General features: G+C 41.2%; 2 protein-coding genes across 2 annotated transcripts; one reads left to right on the top strand and one right to left on the bottom strand.

Moving 5' to 3' along the window:
- Positions 1–1,568: 1,568 nt before the first annotated feature.
- On the top strand, positions 1,569–3,403 carry PG994_000856 (Vacuolar calcium ion transporter; the record flags this gene model as incomplete). Its single annotated transcript, XM_066852265.1, has 2 exons — positions 1,569–3,306; positions 3,372–3,403. The coding sequence occupies 2 exons, from the start codon at positions 1,569–1,571 to the stop codon at positions 3,401–3,403; spliced, it is 1,770 nt and encodes a 589-aa protein (XP_066722897.1).
- Positions 3,404–4,930: 1,527 nt separating this feature from the next.
- On the bottom strand, positions 4,931–6,673 carry PG994_000855 (FAD dependent oxidoreductase; the record flags this gene model as incomplete). The annotated part of the gene is made up of 3 exons (XM_066852264.1): positions 4,931–5,310; positions 5,373–5,589; positions 5,714–6,673. 3 exons carry the CDS (start codon positions 6,671–6,673, stop codon positions 4,931–4,933), a joined length of 1,557 nt encoding a protein of 518 aa, XP_066722896.1.
- Positions 6,674–17,109: the final 10,436 nt, after the last annotated feature.

Below are 17,109 nucleotides of genomic sequence, written 5' to 3'. Positions count from 1 at the left end.
ATCATCTCACACTACCTGGTCAGACCCTCCTACTCGCCAAGACATCCCATCCCCCCCCCCCCAGTCACTTTTCCCATGGTATTTGTTTTACATCTCTCCCATCCTTCGTATCAGTCAGGCACAAACATACATAGGCAAGCCCATTCCCAGTCTGTTGTTGGCAACTGGTTTTCGCTTCTCCCCCTTCCGATCTCCATCCTCCACCAGCTTCTTGTACGCCCGACCGTTTCCGGTCAACGTGCGCCCGCCCAGAGCAAGGTCCCCCAGGCTTGCATCATCTCCAAATCTCCCATCGACGGCGCATCTCTCTGGATATCTACCTCAACACATCCCGTGATTCATTACCTGGGACAGACAGATCTCTTCCAACATCCGACAAACGAACATCTCGACCAGCTACATACATATTAATAATTATTCGACACGAGGAACGATTGCATCTTTCAATCTGTTGGTTGCTAGGAATTTCGGGTGGCCCTTCTTTGTTCGCCGTCAACGACCGAGACATAACAACTGCGACAGCAACAACAAACGCAACAACGACTAGGAAAATAATCAGCTTTAACAATCACCCATATTCTGCAAGCATTACGTTGGCGGCCCATTCGATCATCCGCCCAACATGTCTCGCAACACTCTACACAACCTGAAGAACGAGCGTCGTAAGTACAGGTGTTTTTCTTTGCTGCCGCCGCTGAATTGATGAACAAACAATGCTCCCCGAACACCGAAGATTGAAGAAACCCAAGCACTCCCTCCCACTTTCTTCCCTCCCCCCTACGAGGTTTAGCGCCTGCAATCTGCAATCTGCAATCAAGGCCTGCAACCCAGTAACCCCTGCCCATCTTGCCCGCTGCGGCCCCCCCTGTCGCCCCTGCTTGCCCCCTTATTCCCTACAGGCTCTTGGCTCCTGCTATTCTATTCCTGCTGCGGCTTCCATGAATGCTCCACCATCCCCACCTTCGGCTCATTTGCTATCGTCGAACGCCGGGCCAAACAAAGCACCCATCCATGCTGCCAGCGCCAGAAGACCCGAGCACCAGCAGCCAAGCAACAAGCATGCATTCACCTCCTAAAAGCACCGTCTTGCCGTCGTCACCGGGTCCCCATTCCCAGTACTTGGCGAACCACAAGTTTGGCGGCTCCTGTTCCATCGCGCGAATTGCATGGTCAGCCCATTGTTATTGTCCGCAGCTCTTGGTCATTCCCCCCTGGAACTACAATGTTTTCCTTTGGTCGCAAACCATTTTCATTGTCGTTCGATGCTATTGTTTTCCCTTCATCTCGACCTCTCTCTTTCTTGCAACCGGCTACCAGCGACAGGTCCAGCGTTCCTCGCCTATAAAGCAGAGCCGCGAGAGCGTCGACTTGCTGCTGCCATTACTTGAGGCCCACTGGTCATTACAGCATTCGTCATAAATCATATTCGTCATATATAGTATACCTACACAGACCACCTCTCGTTTTTTTTTTTTTTTTAAAGTTCTGTCTCCTTTCTTTTAGCCTCTTTGTCGTCACTTCACTTCTTAACACTGTGCGCCTTCTTGTGTTGGAGAGGGAGCACAGCCATGGCCGATCACGAGATACAATCGCTGCAGAGGCGGGGAACCGGAGGGTCATTAGCTAACTTGAGCCAAGTCAACCTCATCAGCAGCAAGTCCCAGGCGCGGAAAGAGGGCAAAGACGGCTGGAACCCCTTCGGCCACATCCACCACGGCTCGCGGAGCCGGACACTCGACGTCGAATCCGGCAATGGCAACCGCAACTCCATGTTGCTGGCCCACAGCCAGACTGTCCCCGACCGTCTGCCCTCTTCTCACGGACACTCCGATTCGCGCACTAGCAAGGAGAATGAGGCCATCGCGACCTCGGACGGCGCGCAGCCGCCCATTGCGCCACACCCCGACGCCGCCACCGACGGAAGCTCCGTAAGGAACAGGAAGGCAAACGGAGTGGCTGAAGGCGATGGCGTGGGCCACGAGGAGGACAAGTCGAAAAAGAAGAAGAAGAAGGATCATGCGCTCTTCAAGCACGTCCAGCCCAAGGAGCCCTACACCGTGAGCAACCAGCTGCGGCGCACCATCCTGGGCTCCTGGATCAACATCCTGCTCGTCGCCGCCCCCGTCGGCATCGCCATGAACTACACGGGCTTCGACGGCAAGATCATCTTCGCTGTCAACTTCATCGCCATCATCCCGCTCGCCAACATGCTCTCCAACGCCACCGAGGAGATCGCCCTGCGCACGGGCGAGACCCTAGGCGGTCTCATCAATGCTACATTTGGTAACGCCGTCGAACTGATCGTCGCCGTAATCGCCCTCATCCACAAGGAGTACATCATTGTGCAGACCTCCCTGATCGGCAGCATCCTGTCCAACCTGTTGCTCGTCCTCGGCATGTGTTTCTTCTTTGGCGGCATCAACCGGCCCAAACAGAGCTTCAACCAGGTCGTCGCCCAGACCGCCGCCAGTCTTCTCGCCCTCGCCGTCGCCAGCAACATCATCCCGACCGTCTTTAAGCAGAACGTCTACGAGAATGAAGTCGATAACCATACTGTGGATGACCGCCACGTGGCGGCCATCTCGCGGGGTGTCAGCGTTATTCTGCTGTTTGTCTACTGCTGCTACCTCTACTTCCAGCTCAAGACGCACGCCGACGTCTTCAATGAAACCTCGGAGAAGACGGCCACCTACGCTTCTTCGTCCAATAACGTAGCCCAAGAAGGCGTGCACGGCACTGTGGCCAGCATTGCCGTCATGGCGGCCACCACCGCTGGCCCCCAAGCGAGCCAGGCCCGCCAAAACGCTTCCCGGGACGGCGACGATGAGGAAGAGGATGACGACGAGGATCCCCAGCTCCACTTCTGGGTGGCCATCGCCCAACTCACCATCTCCACCGTCATCATCGCCCTTTGCGCCGAGTTCATGGTCGACGGTATCTCGGCCGTCACGACCGAGGGCGGCCTGAGTGAGGAATTCGTCGGTCTCATTCTCCTTCCCATTGTCGGCAACGCTGCCGAGCACGCCACCGCTGTTACTGTTGCTATCAAGGATAAGATGGACCTGGCCATTGGCGTAGCCGTGGGCTCTTCGATGCAGGTTTCGCTCTTCCTCCTCCCGCTCCTCATCATCATCGGCTGGGGCATGGGCGCCGAGGAGATGACCCTCGCCTTCGACACTTTCCAGATCGTCGTCCTGTTCCTGTCTGTGCTCCTCGTCAACTACCTGATTGGTGACGGCGAGAGTCATTGGCTCGAGGGCGTGCTACTGATGTGTCTCTACATCATAATAGCGGTTTGCGCATGGTGTAAGTTCTTTCTCCTATCCTTTTATGTCGATCCCGGAAATCCTTGAGACTAACTTGCTGTTTAGTTTATCCCGCTGCGCCAGGTACCGTAGCGTAGCGAAATAATCGAGATACGAACCAGGATAATCCTTATACGGCATTCCTCACAACTAAAATAATTATAAAGCATCGGCCTTTGAGGCACATTTCCTTGTACGAATATATCTACCCGGGCCCTCCCCCGTTGCCAACTGTATATACGTCACGCTTCATCGTTTTATCCTTCTTCCAGTTCCCTGTACATCTTTGTCTCTAGTCCCTGGGGGGGCACACGCCGGGCAACTCGCAGCAGCAGCCACCCCATAGCTCGCACTTCTTTTCTCGACTATCTCGAGTAGCCGCAGTATTTCCGTATGAAGTTGTGTCTAGTTAGTCACACTCAGGGGATCGCTTTTCTTCTTTTGCTTGCAGGGCGTTAGGGGAGTTACAACAATAACAATACGGCCAATGTAGGACCAAAAAAACAACACAAAACCCCGGCTTTGGATGCTAGCGAATCTTGCTTATTTCATGAAGGAAACGGCCGTTTTGGCGTTGATCAGAAGGAAATATATACCCCAGCACGCGCGTAGTAGGTGGTGCATTTGCTCCTCGCCGAGGAGGAGCGGGTGTCGATGGGAAAGGAAACCCCAGCCAGCCAGTCAGCATGTGACTCAGGTCATAGTCTTCAACATGCGCAGTCTTAAAAGTTCTTTACATTCTGACTGTTGCAATCTTTTGACATGTACATGTCTTCTGGTGATTTTCCGAATGAGATGCTGGTTTACCTTCGACAACTCTCTGCATGATTCCACTGCCCCCCTATCTGGGGAGGGAGAAGCAGCATTTTTCTTACTTACTGGTTACTGGAGTTTTGAGACTCCCGCCTTTAGGCGACCAGCCTTGGGTCTGTATTAAGTACAGGAGGCCCCAAAACCGGCAAGGTCGTCGGTGTGCTGCCCTTGCTGCATAACGACAAAAGACCTTGCTTATTGAGACAAACCCCAAGCTCGAGACAGAATGATGTGTCTAGTAGATCAAGAAGGTGTGATTTCACCGCGTGGTCTCAAGGAATGTACAGGATTTCAATTGTTAGTCCGGAATAGCAATGGCGAGACCACCACCCACAGCTTTCAAAGAAGGAACTGCAGTGATCGCTAAAGTGTGGCCTTGTAGAGTTCCATTTCTCCTGGGTCAGCATGGCCGATGTCTACCGTCGTCCTCCAGGACAGCCGAAGGAAGTCGCGATTTCAGGATCAAGCTCAGGAATGCCCAGACATCATTTTTCCGATATACCACTGACATGAACTCGAGCAGCCGTCTTGGGTGTTATACACACCACGTAGAAATCGAAGAGCAGGGTCGCCTTCTGACAAGACGCATGTTTGGTCGAGATGAATAAAACATTGCAGGGTCATCTACACAATTGTACGCGAATGTCTGGAGCACCAGTAGCTATTAATTAGATGAGCCACTAGCTTCGGGTATTTGACATATGACCTTTACGCTCTGCTCCGAACCTCCAGCTGTTCTAATTCCTTGAGTAGTCAATTTCACTCAGGGAAAACAGGCGGGCTACAAGCAACGAGTGGTCATCCTACATTGTCTATCCCAGACGGCTGTGACGGTCGACACTCCGACGCGCCATGGTCGTGCTGTTCCGTTTTCCCAGGCGCTCCTCCGTCGGCAGGAACGCCTTGGGGAACCACCGAAACAGCGCCTCGTCCGTCGCGTTGGCCATGTGGTTCCGGATCATCTCGCTCAGCCCCTTACCGCTGAGCCAGGCGTAGTCCATGCCCTCGCCGTTGAACCCGGCCGAGACCCACTCCCTGCCGGCGGCGGGGTTCTTTATCGTCCGCTGGGTCTGCTGCGCCGACAGCGGGCCGACGAGCGGGAACGCGTCGGCGGTGAAGCCCTCGACGCCCGTCCAGACACGCTTGGTGCGGCCCAGGTAGATGACGTCCGGGTGCAGGTCGGCCGGGAAGTCTGCCCGCTCGCGCCCCCAGTTCCGGTAGCCGAAGTAGGTGGGCAGGGCGCCGTCGAGGTACGCGGCGAAGGGGGCGCGGGGTTCCCGCTGTCGTCGTACGGGTCCCGGCCCGCCGCGGGCTCGTCGGGGAGGCCCGCGCCGCCGCCGAACATGTACTCGCCGTGCTCGGGCTCCTGGACGAGGTAGTCGAGGCCGCCGCGGAGGAAGAGGGACCAGGCGCGGCCGCCGGGCAGGCTGACGTTGTTGCGGTAGGCGGGCCACTTTCCGGCTTTGGGCAGCTATAGTCGTAGAAAAAAAAAGAATTAGACAAGAAAGTCAGTCAAGACTGTGCTGTGTGTGCGTCGGAAGCTGATAGCTAAAAAGACATGATAGAGAACTACAGAAAGACATGTGTATACTTACACCGGCACCCCCGAGCTGGGCGCTCATGCTAAGGAGGCCGCCCTGAAGGGCGTTCCCAAGGACCGGAACGAAATGGGGAGCCCAGGGGTTGGTCGCGTGAACGACGTGGTTTGCCAGGATGGTTCCGCGACTAGTTGTGACGGCAAAGTTGTGAGTTGAGTTTTCCAGCGCATTCACGGTGGTGGCGGTAGTGTGCGTGTCGAGGGACAGGGAATCCGGAAATGTGTCCAGCAGCATCTTGAGGCTGCCGGTGACGAAGCGGTACCCCCAGATGGCGCCAGCCACCTTCGCGGTCCCAGTCAGGGCGCCGACTGCGTTGGGCATGAGCGAGATCCGGACCGCCTCGTCGCGCGGCAGCACGTCCCACTCGCTCCCCAAGTCGGGGATTTCTTTCTTGAGCGTCTCCCACTGCCGCACGGCCTCGGCGAACGCGGCCTCCTCGAAGTATACATCCAGACTGTCGACGGCCCGGACGGAGCTCGCCCGCCGCGCCGGCGCTGGCAGCCGCGCAGCGGCGTCTAGGAGGGCGTCGACGTGGTCGGCGCGGAACCGCGTGATCTTGGCCGCCTGGTCTTGGGTCGTGACCTTCTTGGCGTCGGCGTACTCCTCGTAGGACGAGGGGCGGATGTGGCCGCCGTTCCGGCCCGTCGCGCCCGAGCAGGCCTGGCGGGCCTCGAGTATGGCAATCCTGGGGAGAGACTTGTTGGTGCTTAAGCTGTTCTTGTTAGTGTTGTTGTTGTCCATCAGCAGATGCCAGGCGATGCTGGTGCCGGACATGCCGGCGCCGATGATGACGATGTCAGCACTTGCAGGGAGCTGCGGGGACTGGTGATCGGCGACGTCGGGGTGAGGGGGGATCTGCCAGTAGGATATGGAAGGGTTCTTGACCGGGTAGCCTGGGTCGCCCCGGCCGAGGACCGCCGGCACTAAAGTGCTGGTGAGAAGAATAGACGGATACATTATGAGAGTTTGATCGCGATGAGTGGACAAGGGTCAACAGGAGCTGAGTGTCGGCGGGCTTGGAATATTGTCTATCATCTCCTGTTTCCTTCCAGAGATGTTCTTTTTTGCATCTTTATATTCATCAAGTACGTTCCAGCTCGGTGAGTCAATTCGGGGAAGGTAAGAGGTGCATCGGATGAAGGCGGGGGTCTCTCGGGCATTCAAGGAGTGTATCACGGCGGTGCAGTAGAACGAGTGGCAATACAGATATAAAGCGTCATGTCGAAACCGCATCTCCGTAATAGAACAAAAGTTTTGGGAGCCGAATACCCGTGTCCTCATGGCCGTAGGAATTCCAACAGAGAGAATGAAGGGTTCTCCAAAACTCTGCATATGACAACAGGGATATTGATAAGGCAAATACTCGTCATGTTATATCCGGTCCTCTTGGTCTCCCCCGCGTCGGGAGGTCTTCTCGGACTCTCGGCAGGCTTACCGCCACGGGACGCCACTGGTTGGGTACAAGGTTTGATCTAGTCCTCCGTCTAGCGAATCGCAAAGACACCTCCTCCATTGGCATATGCAATATTACCTCAACCAACATGCAGAAGTTGAACTTCAATATCTTATTTGTTTTTAGTTGCAAACCAGTCTGAGCTAGTTGCGCAGCATCAGTAGCATGACTCTGCAAGGGTTGTCAATCTAATAATTAATACAGTTGTCTTGCTCGTATGCCAAGATGTTCTTCGCTTACTGCCAGTCGACCTCCTCCATATTGCCGAGTCAGTGATCCTGGATAGAAACAGGATGTTCGACAAGTCACTCACAACGTCGAAAAACAGAAACAAATGAACTCCCATGCGTCATCTACTCCATTATATCACTCTAATAACGAACTGAAATCCAGTAAAGTTCCCGACCGGCTGGGGCAATGTCTAGGTGAGTCAAGGTCGACCTGTTGCTACTGGCTGCTAACGTACGTCACCCCATAATTGACCCCCCCCCCTGTAATTGACCCCCCTGTCGACCTCCACCACGATTCACCGCCATTTCGATTTAAAAAGAGATTTCTTAACGAATTCTGATCCGAATTATTTCATTCTTTTAAATATATACTAATTTATTAATAATACGTTTATATATCGAAAACGATATCTCTACCGCCATTTAAGATATGGCAAGCGGTAAATCTATTTATAAGGCTGCCCTTTATGTAACGAACGGCTATTAGGGTCTAAAAGAAACCTAGTAAAACGTATTTAGGTTTATGTTAACTAAACGAGAAAGTACGTAAACGTGTAGACGAACGCGTCCGTTTAATATAATAAGTAATATCCTTAAACTAATCGTAAAACTTAATTAGGAGTATAATAGGTCGTTAAGGTAATATGCCTTATTAATAGGTTAGATTAATACTTAAATTAATTATTAAAATAAAGAGTATTTATATAAAATATATAGGAAACGTTTATCGTTATATATTTAATCTCTTTTTTATTAATTACTTAGCTTCATAGCTTACCCTTAGTTTTATTAATAATCCTTTAAAGCGTGAGCTTATTAGATTAATAGTTTTTTTAATTTTAAATTAGTAATTTAATAATTTATTACGTAATATAGTTGCTCGTCGCGGCTTTTCGATATAGTCGTATATATCTATCCTCTTTTAGTTATAATTTAGTATTGCGGAGGGTTTTTTAATTAGTTATTATTCGTAATACCGATTATAGTGAGTCTTGAGTACCTGTCCCGCCTAGTCGAGCAGGTACGCGCCGCGGGGCATCGTGGTACCGTTTCCGCAAAGTAGGTCTGGGTTATATAATTAGGCTAGGTCGTAATATTATTTCTTCCTTCTTATTTATTTTATTTTTAAAGCGCTTTTAATTATATAAGTATTTTTATTTATTTATTTTATCGGGTTTTAATAAGTTCTTTTTTTATTACTTTTTTAATAATATTTATTTATTATATTAGGTCGTATTAAGAAGTTTTTTTTTTCGCGTTTTAAATTAAAGAAAACAAAATAACGTTATAACTTTATAGCGCTTATTAACGAATTTAAAGTCGAAGTTCTTCTTTATTCTTTATACGCACCGTAAAAATGGACGTATAAAATAATAAAAGGCTCTAACCGTTATCGCGAATACGTTCGCCTCGGCTTGTTTTATAATAGTTCGGGGATTTCGGTGTCCGCTATGTTACGGGTAGTAGATAAATCCCGCCGATTACGTTTGGCTAAACAAAAAGCGAGCGACTCTTTTCGATAAGTTAGCGAGGCTTTAGAGCGTGCTTACCGGGAGGCTTAAAAGGCCTGCCTCCGTTTAGAAAAGATTAGGGTTTAGCGAGAATCCTTGGTTACTCGTGGCGTTAAGATAGTAAAACGGGGCCTTTATTTTTTAAACGAACTCGAGGCGTAAAAGCGTGCCGAATTTAAGGCTATCGCGGACGTGTATTAGTTTAGGGGCTTTAAAGTAGTGGATTAGTTTAAGACGGACGTTAATTTTTCCCTGCCATCCTTGCTTTATACTTCCGAAGCGCCTCGACGGCGTTCGCTAAGTGTTTCCTAAGTTCCTAGGTATTATTTTTAAATAAGTAACCCTTCTATTTAACGAGATATTTCTACCCTTGTCTTACTCGTTTTCTAAAGAGGATGGTTTCGATTTTGTATTCGTACTAATCTATTTCGGCTTTTAATTATATTTTAATAAGTATATTTTTTAAGGCTGGTTCGAATAATAAAATATAAAATATAGGATATATTCGTATTATTTTAAGTAGCGATAATCGATAATTAGTTTTTAAAATAACTTTTACAATTTTAAATAGTTCGATTTTTTTAAAGTCTAGTTTATTATTTAATCGTTTAGTTTTAATATTTCGTCGGAAGAGGTAAACTTTATCTCCTTTTCTTAGGATAGGTCCTTTTATCCTTTTTTTATCGGCGTACTGCTTTATTCGTTTTTAAAGAAAGGTAAGGTTTTCCTATAGCGATATTTAGAGTTCTTTTAGTTTTTCGACTTAAATAGTCGCTATCGGTACTAATTTTCTTTTTAATTAAGGTCGGGTAATATCTGGATTAAACCCGTAATTAGTTTTAAAAGGTAATATACGCGTAATCTCGTTATTCGCGTTATTATATATAAATTATACTATAAGTAATAATCGTACTTAATTATTTTATTTATAATTAATATAGTATCGTAAGTATTATTTAAGCGTCTAGTTCGCGCGCTCGGTTTATCCGTCGATTTACGGGTAATATATTATAAATAATTTATACTTAACTCTTAATTATATTATAAAGGATTTTTAAAATTTAGTAATAAATAGTTTATCTCGATTAGAGATAATCGTTTTTTAATAAACCGTATTAATTAATAATCGTCCTAAAGAAAGTTTACGCGAAGTTATTAATATTACTTACTTCTTTATATAGTAAGAAATATATATATTTAATAAGCTTATCGATAATAATTAATATATTATCGTATTTAACCTTAATTAATAATTCTTTAAATAGTAATAGCTTAATAATAAAGTTAAATACGATCGTTTTCTAGGCTTTATCTAGTGGCGGTATAAGCTAAAGTTCTTTATACGGTTAGTATCGTGCGGCCTTAGCCTTATTATAAAGGTCGTAGTTATTAATTATTTACGTAACTTTGTTTTTAAAGTTTTTATAGTTAAATTATTTATTAATTCGCTTTTAGGTTTTAAAGATTCCTTAGTATCTATACGCGGGGTATGCGTAAAATTCTTTAATAAACTCGTTCTGGTATTATTTAAAGATATAGATTTTATTATAACGGTATATAAGCCCGTTCTTAGTATTAAGTCCGTTTTTAGCCTAATTTACGAAGTTTAGGGTTCCGGAGTATTTTTCGAACCTCTCGATTTATTTTTTATAGAATTATATTTTATGGGTAGCTTAGATGTGTCGTAACGGTATAAGGTTTCCGTCCTTATTATACGTTAAGATTATGCGTATCTTTGGTAGTACGTCTTGCTAATGGTCCGGTCGTCGGTTTAAAGCGTCGGCCTTACCGTTATCGCTTCTTTTGCGATAAATAATAACGAAACTGAATTTTAAAAAGAATTCTAACTATCGTATTTATTGTTTATTTAACTCTTTTCCGGTAATAAACGTCGTAAGGTTTTTATAATCGGTATAAACCTTTATTAGTTTTTCCGTATTATTTAAATAATATCTCTATTCTTTAAATATTTTAATAATAGTTATTAACTTTTTATCGTAAATTTAATAATTAAGTTCAGGTTTATTTAACTTCTTCGAAAAAAATACGACTAAGTGCGACTTCCCGTTATCGTCCCGTTGGCTAAGTTGCCCTCCGATCGCGTAATCCGATACGTTGGTTTCTACTTCGAAAGGTCTGCTTAGTTCTGTTATGCGAAGCACCGGTTCGGCGCAGATCAAGTCCTTAAGGGTTTAAAAGGCTATTTCTTTTATATTTATTAATTAAAATAGCTCGTCCTTCTTAGTTAGGTGTGTAAAGGGTGTCGCTATTTTATTAAATCTAGGAATAAAGATCCGGTAGTAATTAGTTAGTTTTAAAAAGGATCTGATTTCGGTAGCGTTTATAGGCTTAGGCTACTCTTTTACTATTAAAATTTTAAAAGTTTTTATTTAAACTTCTCTTAGGGATATTATGTATCTTATAAAGGTAACCGTTTTCTAGTAAAACTCGCTCTTTTCTAGATTTATTAAAAGATTAGCGTTTCGTAATTTTTAGAGTACGAGCTTAACGTGCTTTTTATATTATTTTTTATCCTTTAAATAAATTAAGATATTATTTAAGTATATTATTACGAACTTATCGAGGTATTCGCGTAATACGTAGTTAATTATACTTTAAAAGTTAGCTGGTATGTTCGTAAGCCCGAACGGTATTGCTTAATATTCGAAATATCCGTATTTAATACGGAATACGGTTTTCTATTCTTTTTTTTTTAATACGGATTAGGTTATATATATTAAATAGGTTTAGTATTATAAAAATTACTACTTTATAAAGCTTATCGCGTAGGTTATTAATTAAGGGAAGTAGGTACCGATTTTTAATAATAATTTCGTTAAGCTTCCGGTAGTTAACGTATATTTTTTACCTCTTTTTACCATTTTTACTTTTTTTAAAGGCGAAGAGAATAGGGTATCCTGCTGGTAACGTGGATGGTTATATTACTCCCTTTTCGAGGTTTTCCGTAATATACTCCTTAAATATTTCCTCGTGTTTTCGATTAAGCTTATATATAAGTATAAATTATGGTTACTTTCTTTTTTTAAGGGGTATTTTATAATTTTACCGTGTATAAGGTAATAAACCCGTTTTTAATTTTCTATTAAAAAGGTTTTTAAACTGCCGGTACTTTTTTAATATAATCGTTATAATATTTAGCTTAGGTTTTTTAACGATAAAATATATTTTAAATACTTTAAGTCTATTTAGGGGCTTCTTTTTTAAGCGCTGCTTAATAACTAATCCTTTTCTTAGTATTTCTTATTAAAGTTAGCTTATTTTTTAGTTAATTTTAAGATTACTTACCCGTAATTAGGGTATTTTTAATATTATATTATATCTTAATACTTCTGTAATGTTATACGTAATTCGTTTAGGACGCCCTCCGATGTCGATAGGAAAGTTCGCGACTTCCCTCCTGACCTCGCTATTTTCGTACGTTATAAATCCTTTATTAACGGTTTTAAGCCGGTATGGGGCGTTTTTTTTTTATTATTTTAATTTTAAGCTATTAACGATTCTTAGCGAGATATAATTTTTTTACGCTTCGCTATCCAGTAACGTTCTAATAGTAACTCCTCGGATATTTATTATTAATATAATATACTCGTAAATATCTCGTTTATTCGTTAATAAGTATAGGGACTTATTTTATTCCGTTAAATATCGTTTTATTATAACCGGCGGAATTCGTTTCCCGGCTGTTACTTTTTACGGCCGGGGTTTCTTCGCGTCCTTTGTTGCCGGTATAGATTCGCTTATTATTTAGAGGTAAGCGTAGGCGTGGGTATATATACTGGTGGTAGCGTAAGTTTTAATCTTATAATTATTATTAATCCTTATACCTAAGATTTTAGTTCATTAATAAACCGTAACTCGTTTTTTTACTAATAAAGAGTAATAACCTTTTTATTATTATTAATTTAGCTTTTAACGATCCCGTTAATATATAGTACTCGTCCGTCCGTTATTAAGAAGCGGCGGTTTTTAAGATTTTCTGTTTCGTCTAGTCGTAATTCGTACGTTTTATATATACGGAATAGTAGATCCGCTTTAAAGTTTTATTAAGATTTGTTAAAAATACGAGCTTATAATTTACATAAAGCTCGTAACTTTTCTTAAGTATAAACGAGGCATCGGTTTTCCTCGTAATCGGTTTACTCTTGCCGTCCTAGGTAGCACCGTCGTAGCTATTAAAGGTTTTTTCGTATTAATAAGTATAAGCGTTATCCGTTAAGTATAATCGTTTTATTTTTTTTTAATTATATAGTTTATATATAATCGAGAGATGGGTTTTTTACCGATTTTTCGCGAGAACTATTCGTTCTCGAGTTTTTCCGCTAAGTGTTCGGTATATCCGTTATATATATAAGAAATTTATAAAAGCGTGAAATATATCTCGTCGGTAGGCGATACTCGTTAATTATCGCCTATTACGTAATTTTCTCGGATTCTTTAATCGAATCCGTATGAAATAAAGGTTTATCGAAGTTTTTTAGAATCGGGGCTTAGTATATTAGGGATAGCGATCTATCCGTTTATTTTTAAGTCTCGTAATTTTATAAGTTTATTAACGATATTATTTACGGTTATATTTACTAGGCGCTCGTGACCTTGAGGCTCTCCCGGCTCCTATTTATTTTTAGACTCGTAGATTATGAGGTCGGTAACGGGTTTTCGGCTCGTTATAACGAGTTTCCTCGTCGTTTTTACTTTTTTTTTAAGCGGTTTAAAAAACTATCCGGTTTTTTCTTTATTTATTAAATAAGTATTATACCCGTCGTCGTAATAAGCTATTTAAAATAAATTATTATATAATACTTCGATAATATTATTAACGTTACTACTTTTAATAATTATTAAGGTAAGTTTTTTACTTATAACGTTAACGTATTGTTCTTTTAAAACATGGTTAAACGTCTTTTTAAAGCTTTTATAATTATAAATAAAGTATCCGTTCTTTTTATAATTATAATAAGTAACCTTTTTTTTATAATTATCTTTATTATTTCGTTAAGTAGCGTTAAGGTTTATAAGTTTATTATACGATTTATAAAAAGTTTTTTTTTACGTACGTTAGATTAATCGTTCGTTATTAACTCGAGGTTTATTATTTATTCGCGGGGCTCGGCTACCCTACTTTTCGAGGCGTCGTTCGTATAAGCGGTTATCGATCTTAACTATTATTTTAACGTACTTATTAAAATTATCGGGGTAATCCGCCCGACTAATTTTATCCTTTACGTCTTTTTATAATCCCGCATAAAAGAATATTATTAAGGCGTCGTTATTACTCTATTTAATTTTAAAAAATATTTATTTAAATTAGGCGGCGTAAATAATTATTAACCTTTTTTATTTAAACTATATAAGTTGTCGCTTTATAGTCCGGGTTTCGTTTAAATTATTAAAGGTCGCCTTTAATTTCTTTTTAAACTCCGCGTAATATCGGAAAATCCTTTTAGTATTAACTTCCTAATCGTCGATATCCAGGTTATCGAGGTAATCCTTTATAACGGGTTCGAACTAGGCAAGGGCGTCGCTTTTAAAAAAACCGGCAGCGCATAGGATCTTATTAGGTTCTATAATAATAATTCCGCTATAAAAGCGTAAATAAGCCTTTATTTAAATAAAAAAGCCTCGGATATTATTATCGTATTTATTGTAAGCGTGAGGTGGCGCGAGTTTAAATCCGGTGTGCCCGCCTCCTCCTACCCCCGGGGTAAGGAGAGCGGCAACTTACTTAACAAGCTAAACGTTCTCGGCTCGGACTTTATCGAGTTAGGCCTATAGGTGCTAGATCATCCGGAGGACATCGGCGCTTCTAGTTAGGTTGAACATATTATCTCCTTATTACTAAGCTCCGTTCTAGGCGGGGTTTTAAAATACTATAATACTCTTATAAGGATATTATTTAAAGGTTTAAGTAATAACTCGTAAAAATAAGAGTAATTAAAATATAACGAATAATTATTAAGGTTTAAAAAAAACTTAATAAAACGTACTTAAATTTATATTAATTAAACGAGAAAATACGTAAACGTATAAACGAACGCGTCCGTTTAATATAATAAGTAATATTTTTAAACTAATCGTAAAACTTAATTAAAAATATAATAAGTTATTAAAATAATATACTTTATTAATAAATTAAATTAATATTTAAATTAATTATTAAAGTAAAAAGTATTTATATAAAATATATAGGAAACGTTTATCGTTATATATTTAATTTCTCTTTTACCGATTACTTAGCTTAATAGCTTACCCCTAGTTTCGTTAATAATTTTTTAAAGCGTAAGCTTATTAAATTAATAATTATTCTAGTTTTAAACTAGTAATCTAATAATTTATCACGTAACATAGTCGCTCGTCGCGGCCTCTCGACACGGTCGTATATATCCATCCTCCCTTAATTATAGTTTAGTGCTACGGAGGGTTTTTTAATTAGTTATTATTCGTAATACCGATCGTAGTAAGTCTTAAGTACCTGTCCCGCCTGGTCGAGCAGGTACGCGCCGCGGGGTATCGTGGTGCCGTTTCCGCAAAGTAGGTCTAGGTCGCATAATTAGGCTAGGTCGTAACACTTTATTAAGGTATTTTACGGTCTATCTTTATTAATCGACTTTACGGCCGATAATTATATTAAGAATTAAAATCTACTTATTAAAAGCTCTCTTTAGTTTAAGAGAAGTATCTAATAAACTAGATTTTAGTTTAAAAAGCCTTTAGCGTCGTATTAACGTATACGTAAATTAAGGAACTAGTTTAGCGCGTTTTAACCTTTTATAGCAACCCTATGCCATTAGGTAAAAACTGAATAGAGTTATTCCTTCGACGTAACCCAGCCTTACGGATGAAGAGATAACGTTATATCGACTCTTAGCGTATTAATAAGGTATTAATTAAGGTAATTAAGTTTTAGTTTTTAACTAAATTACGTATACTTTAAATTTAAGCTATTAAACTTAAAAATAGGCATAATATAAATAAGCACGGTATTTTAAAAGGCTAAGGAGGTAATGGCTTTATAGTAGGCAGTTCTGAATTACGTTTTATTTAATAAAAATAGCTTAGTTTAAAGTGTTAAACGACTATATTAGAATATGTATCGGCACTCGGTAGGGCTATCCTTCTTTTAGTAATTTATAAAAGTAAATCGGTCTAAAAATAATAATTCCCCTTAAGAACTCGATAAATTTTAAGGATAAAAGTTCGATACGAGTAATAAAGGCTGGATAAATAACGAGATCGCTATTAAATAGCTCGAAGATATCTTTATACCGGAAACCTTTTTAAACGACTTAAAGGATACTTGTTTACTTATTTTAAATAAGTATAGCAGTTATATAACTAATAATTTTATATCCCTTTACTATTAAAATAATATTTACTTATTATTTTTACCCCTTTATTTATTACACGTTCTTTAACCTTTTAATATTAAAATTTTTACCCTTATAAAGGCTTATTACCGGAAGGAGATCGGTTTCTTGTTTTTATTAACGGATTTAGCTCCTATCGATAAACAGAACTTCTTTATATACTATACTAAAGCTTATAAAAAGGCTTTATCGGCCTAAAATATTAAAAGTAATTAACGTGGTAGTAATCTTTAGCTTGTATATATTATTAAGCTATTTACTAGCCCTTTTTTATTCGAAAATAGTAACCGAAAGCGACCGAAGAAAATAACACAGGCCTTAATTAATTAAAATAAGGCCCTTATACTTATAAAAACTCCTTTAATTAATAATATATTATAGTTAATATTAAAAAGGTCTATTAATTTAAAGCGTTAAATTCGATACTTTTATTAATTAAGTTAAAGTAACCTTATTATATAACGCTAGTTATTTAAAAAGATTTAAAAAAGATACTAAGAAAAGGACTATTTATTAATTAATACGGAATTGTAAATATAGTCCTTAAAAGAGAAGTTAGAGCTCGCAAAGCTATAAAAGAAGCGAAGGGTATAGATTAGCCCGAATTCGAAATTTGCATTAATTGAGAGCATACAACGTACGAGGGAGGGGCTGGACCAGCTTGAAATTAAGGAATCGGATTCTGAAATATCTATTATATCTACGGTTAAAAGCGATTATATTATAGTCTAAAATTAAAGGAATAGTAATTACTTAGAGTTAGTAGTTAATTTATACCTTTAATTTTATTAGGGGGTTAATTATAAGGGGGGGT

Source organism: Apiospora phragmitis (genome assembly GCF_038363925.1).
Source record: "Apiospora phragmitis strain CBS 135458 chromosome Unknown utg000001l:1.0-2902119.0:1.0-2906034.0, whole genome shotgun sequence".
Lineage (NCBI taxonomy): Eukaryota > Fungi > Ascomycota > Sordariomycetes > Amphisphaeriales > Apiosporaceae > Apiospora > Apiospora phragmitis.
The sequence above is the reverse complement of the archived record's forward strand: the minus strand, read 5'-3'. Positions and strand labels throughout refer to the sequence as shown.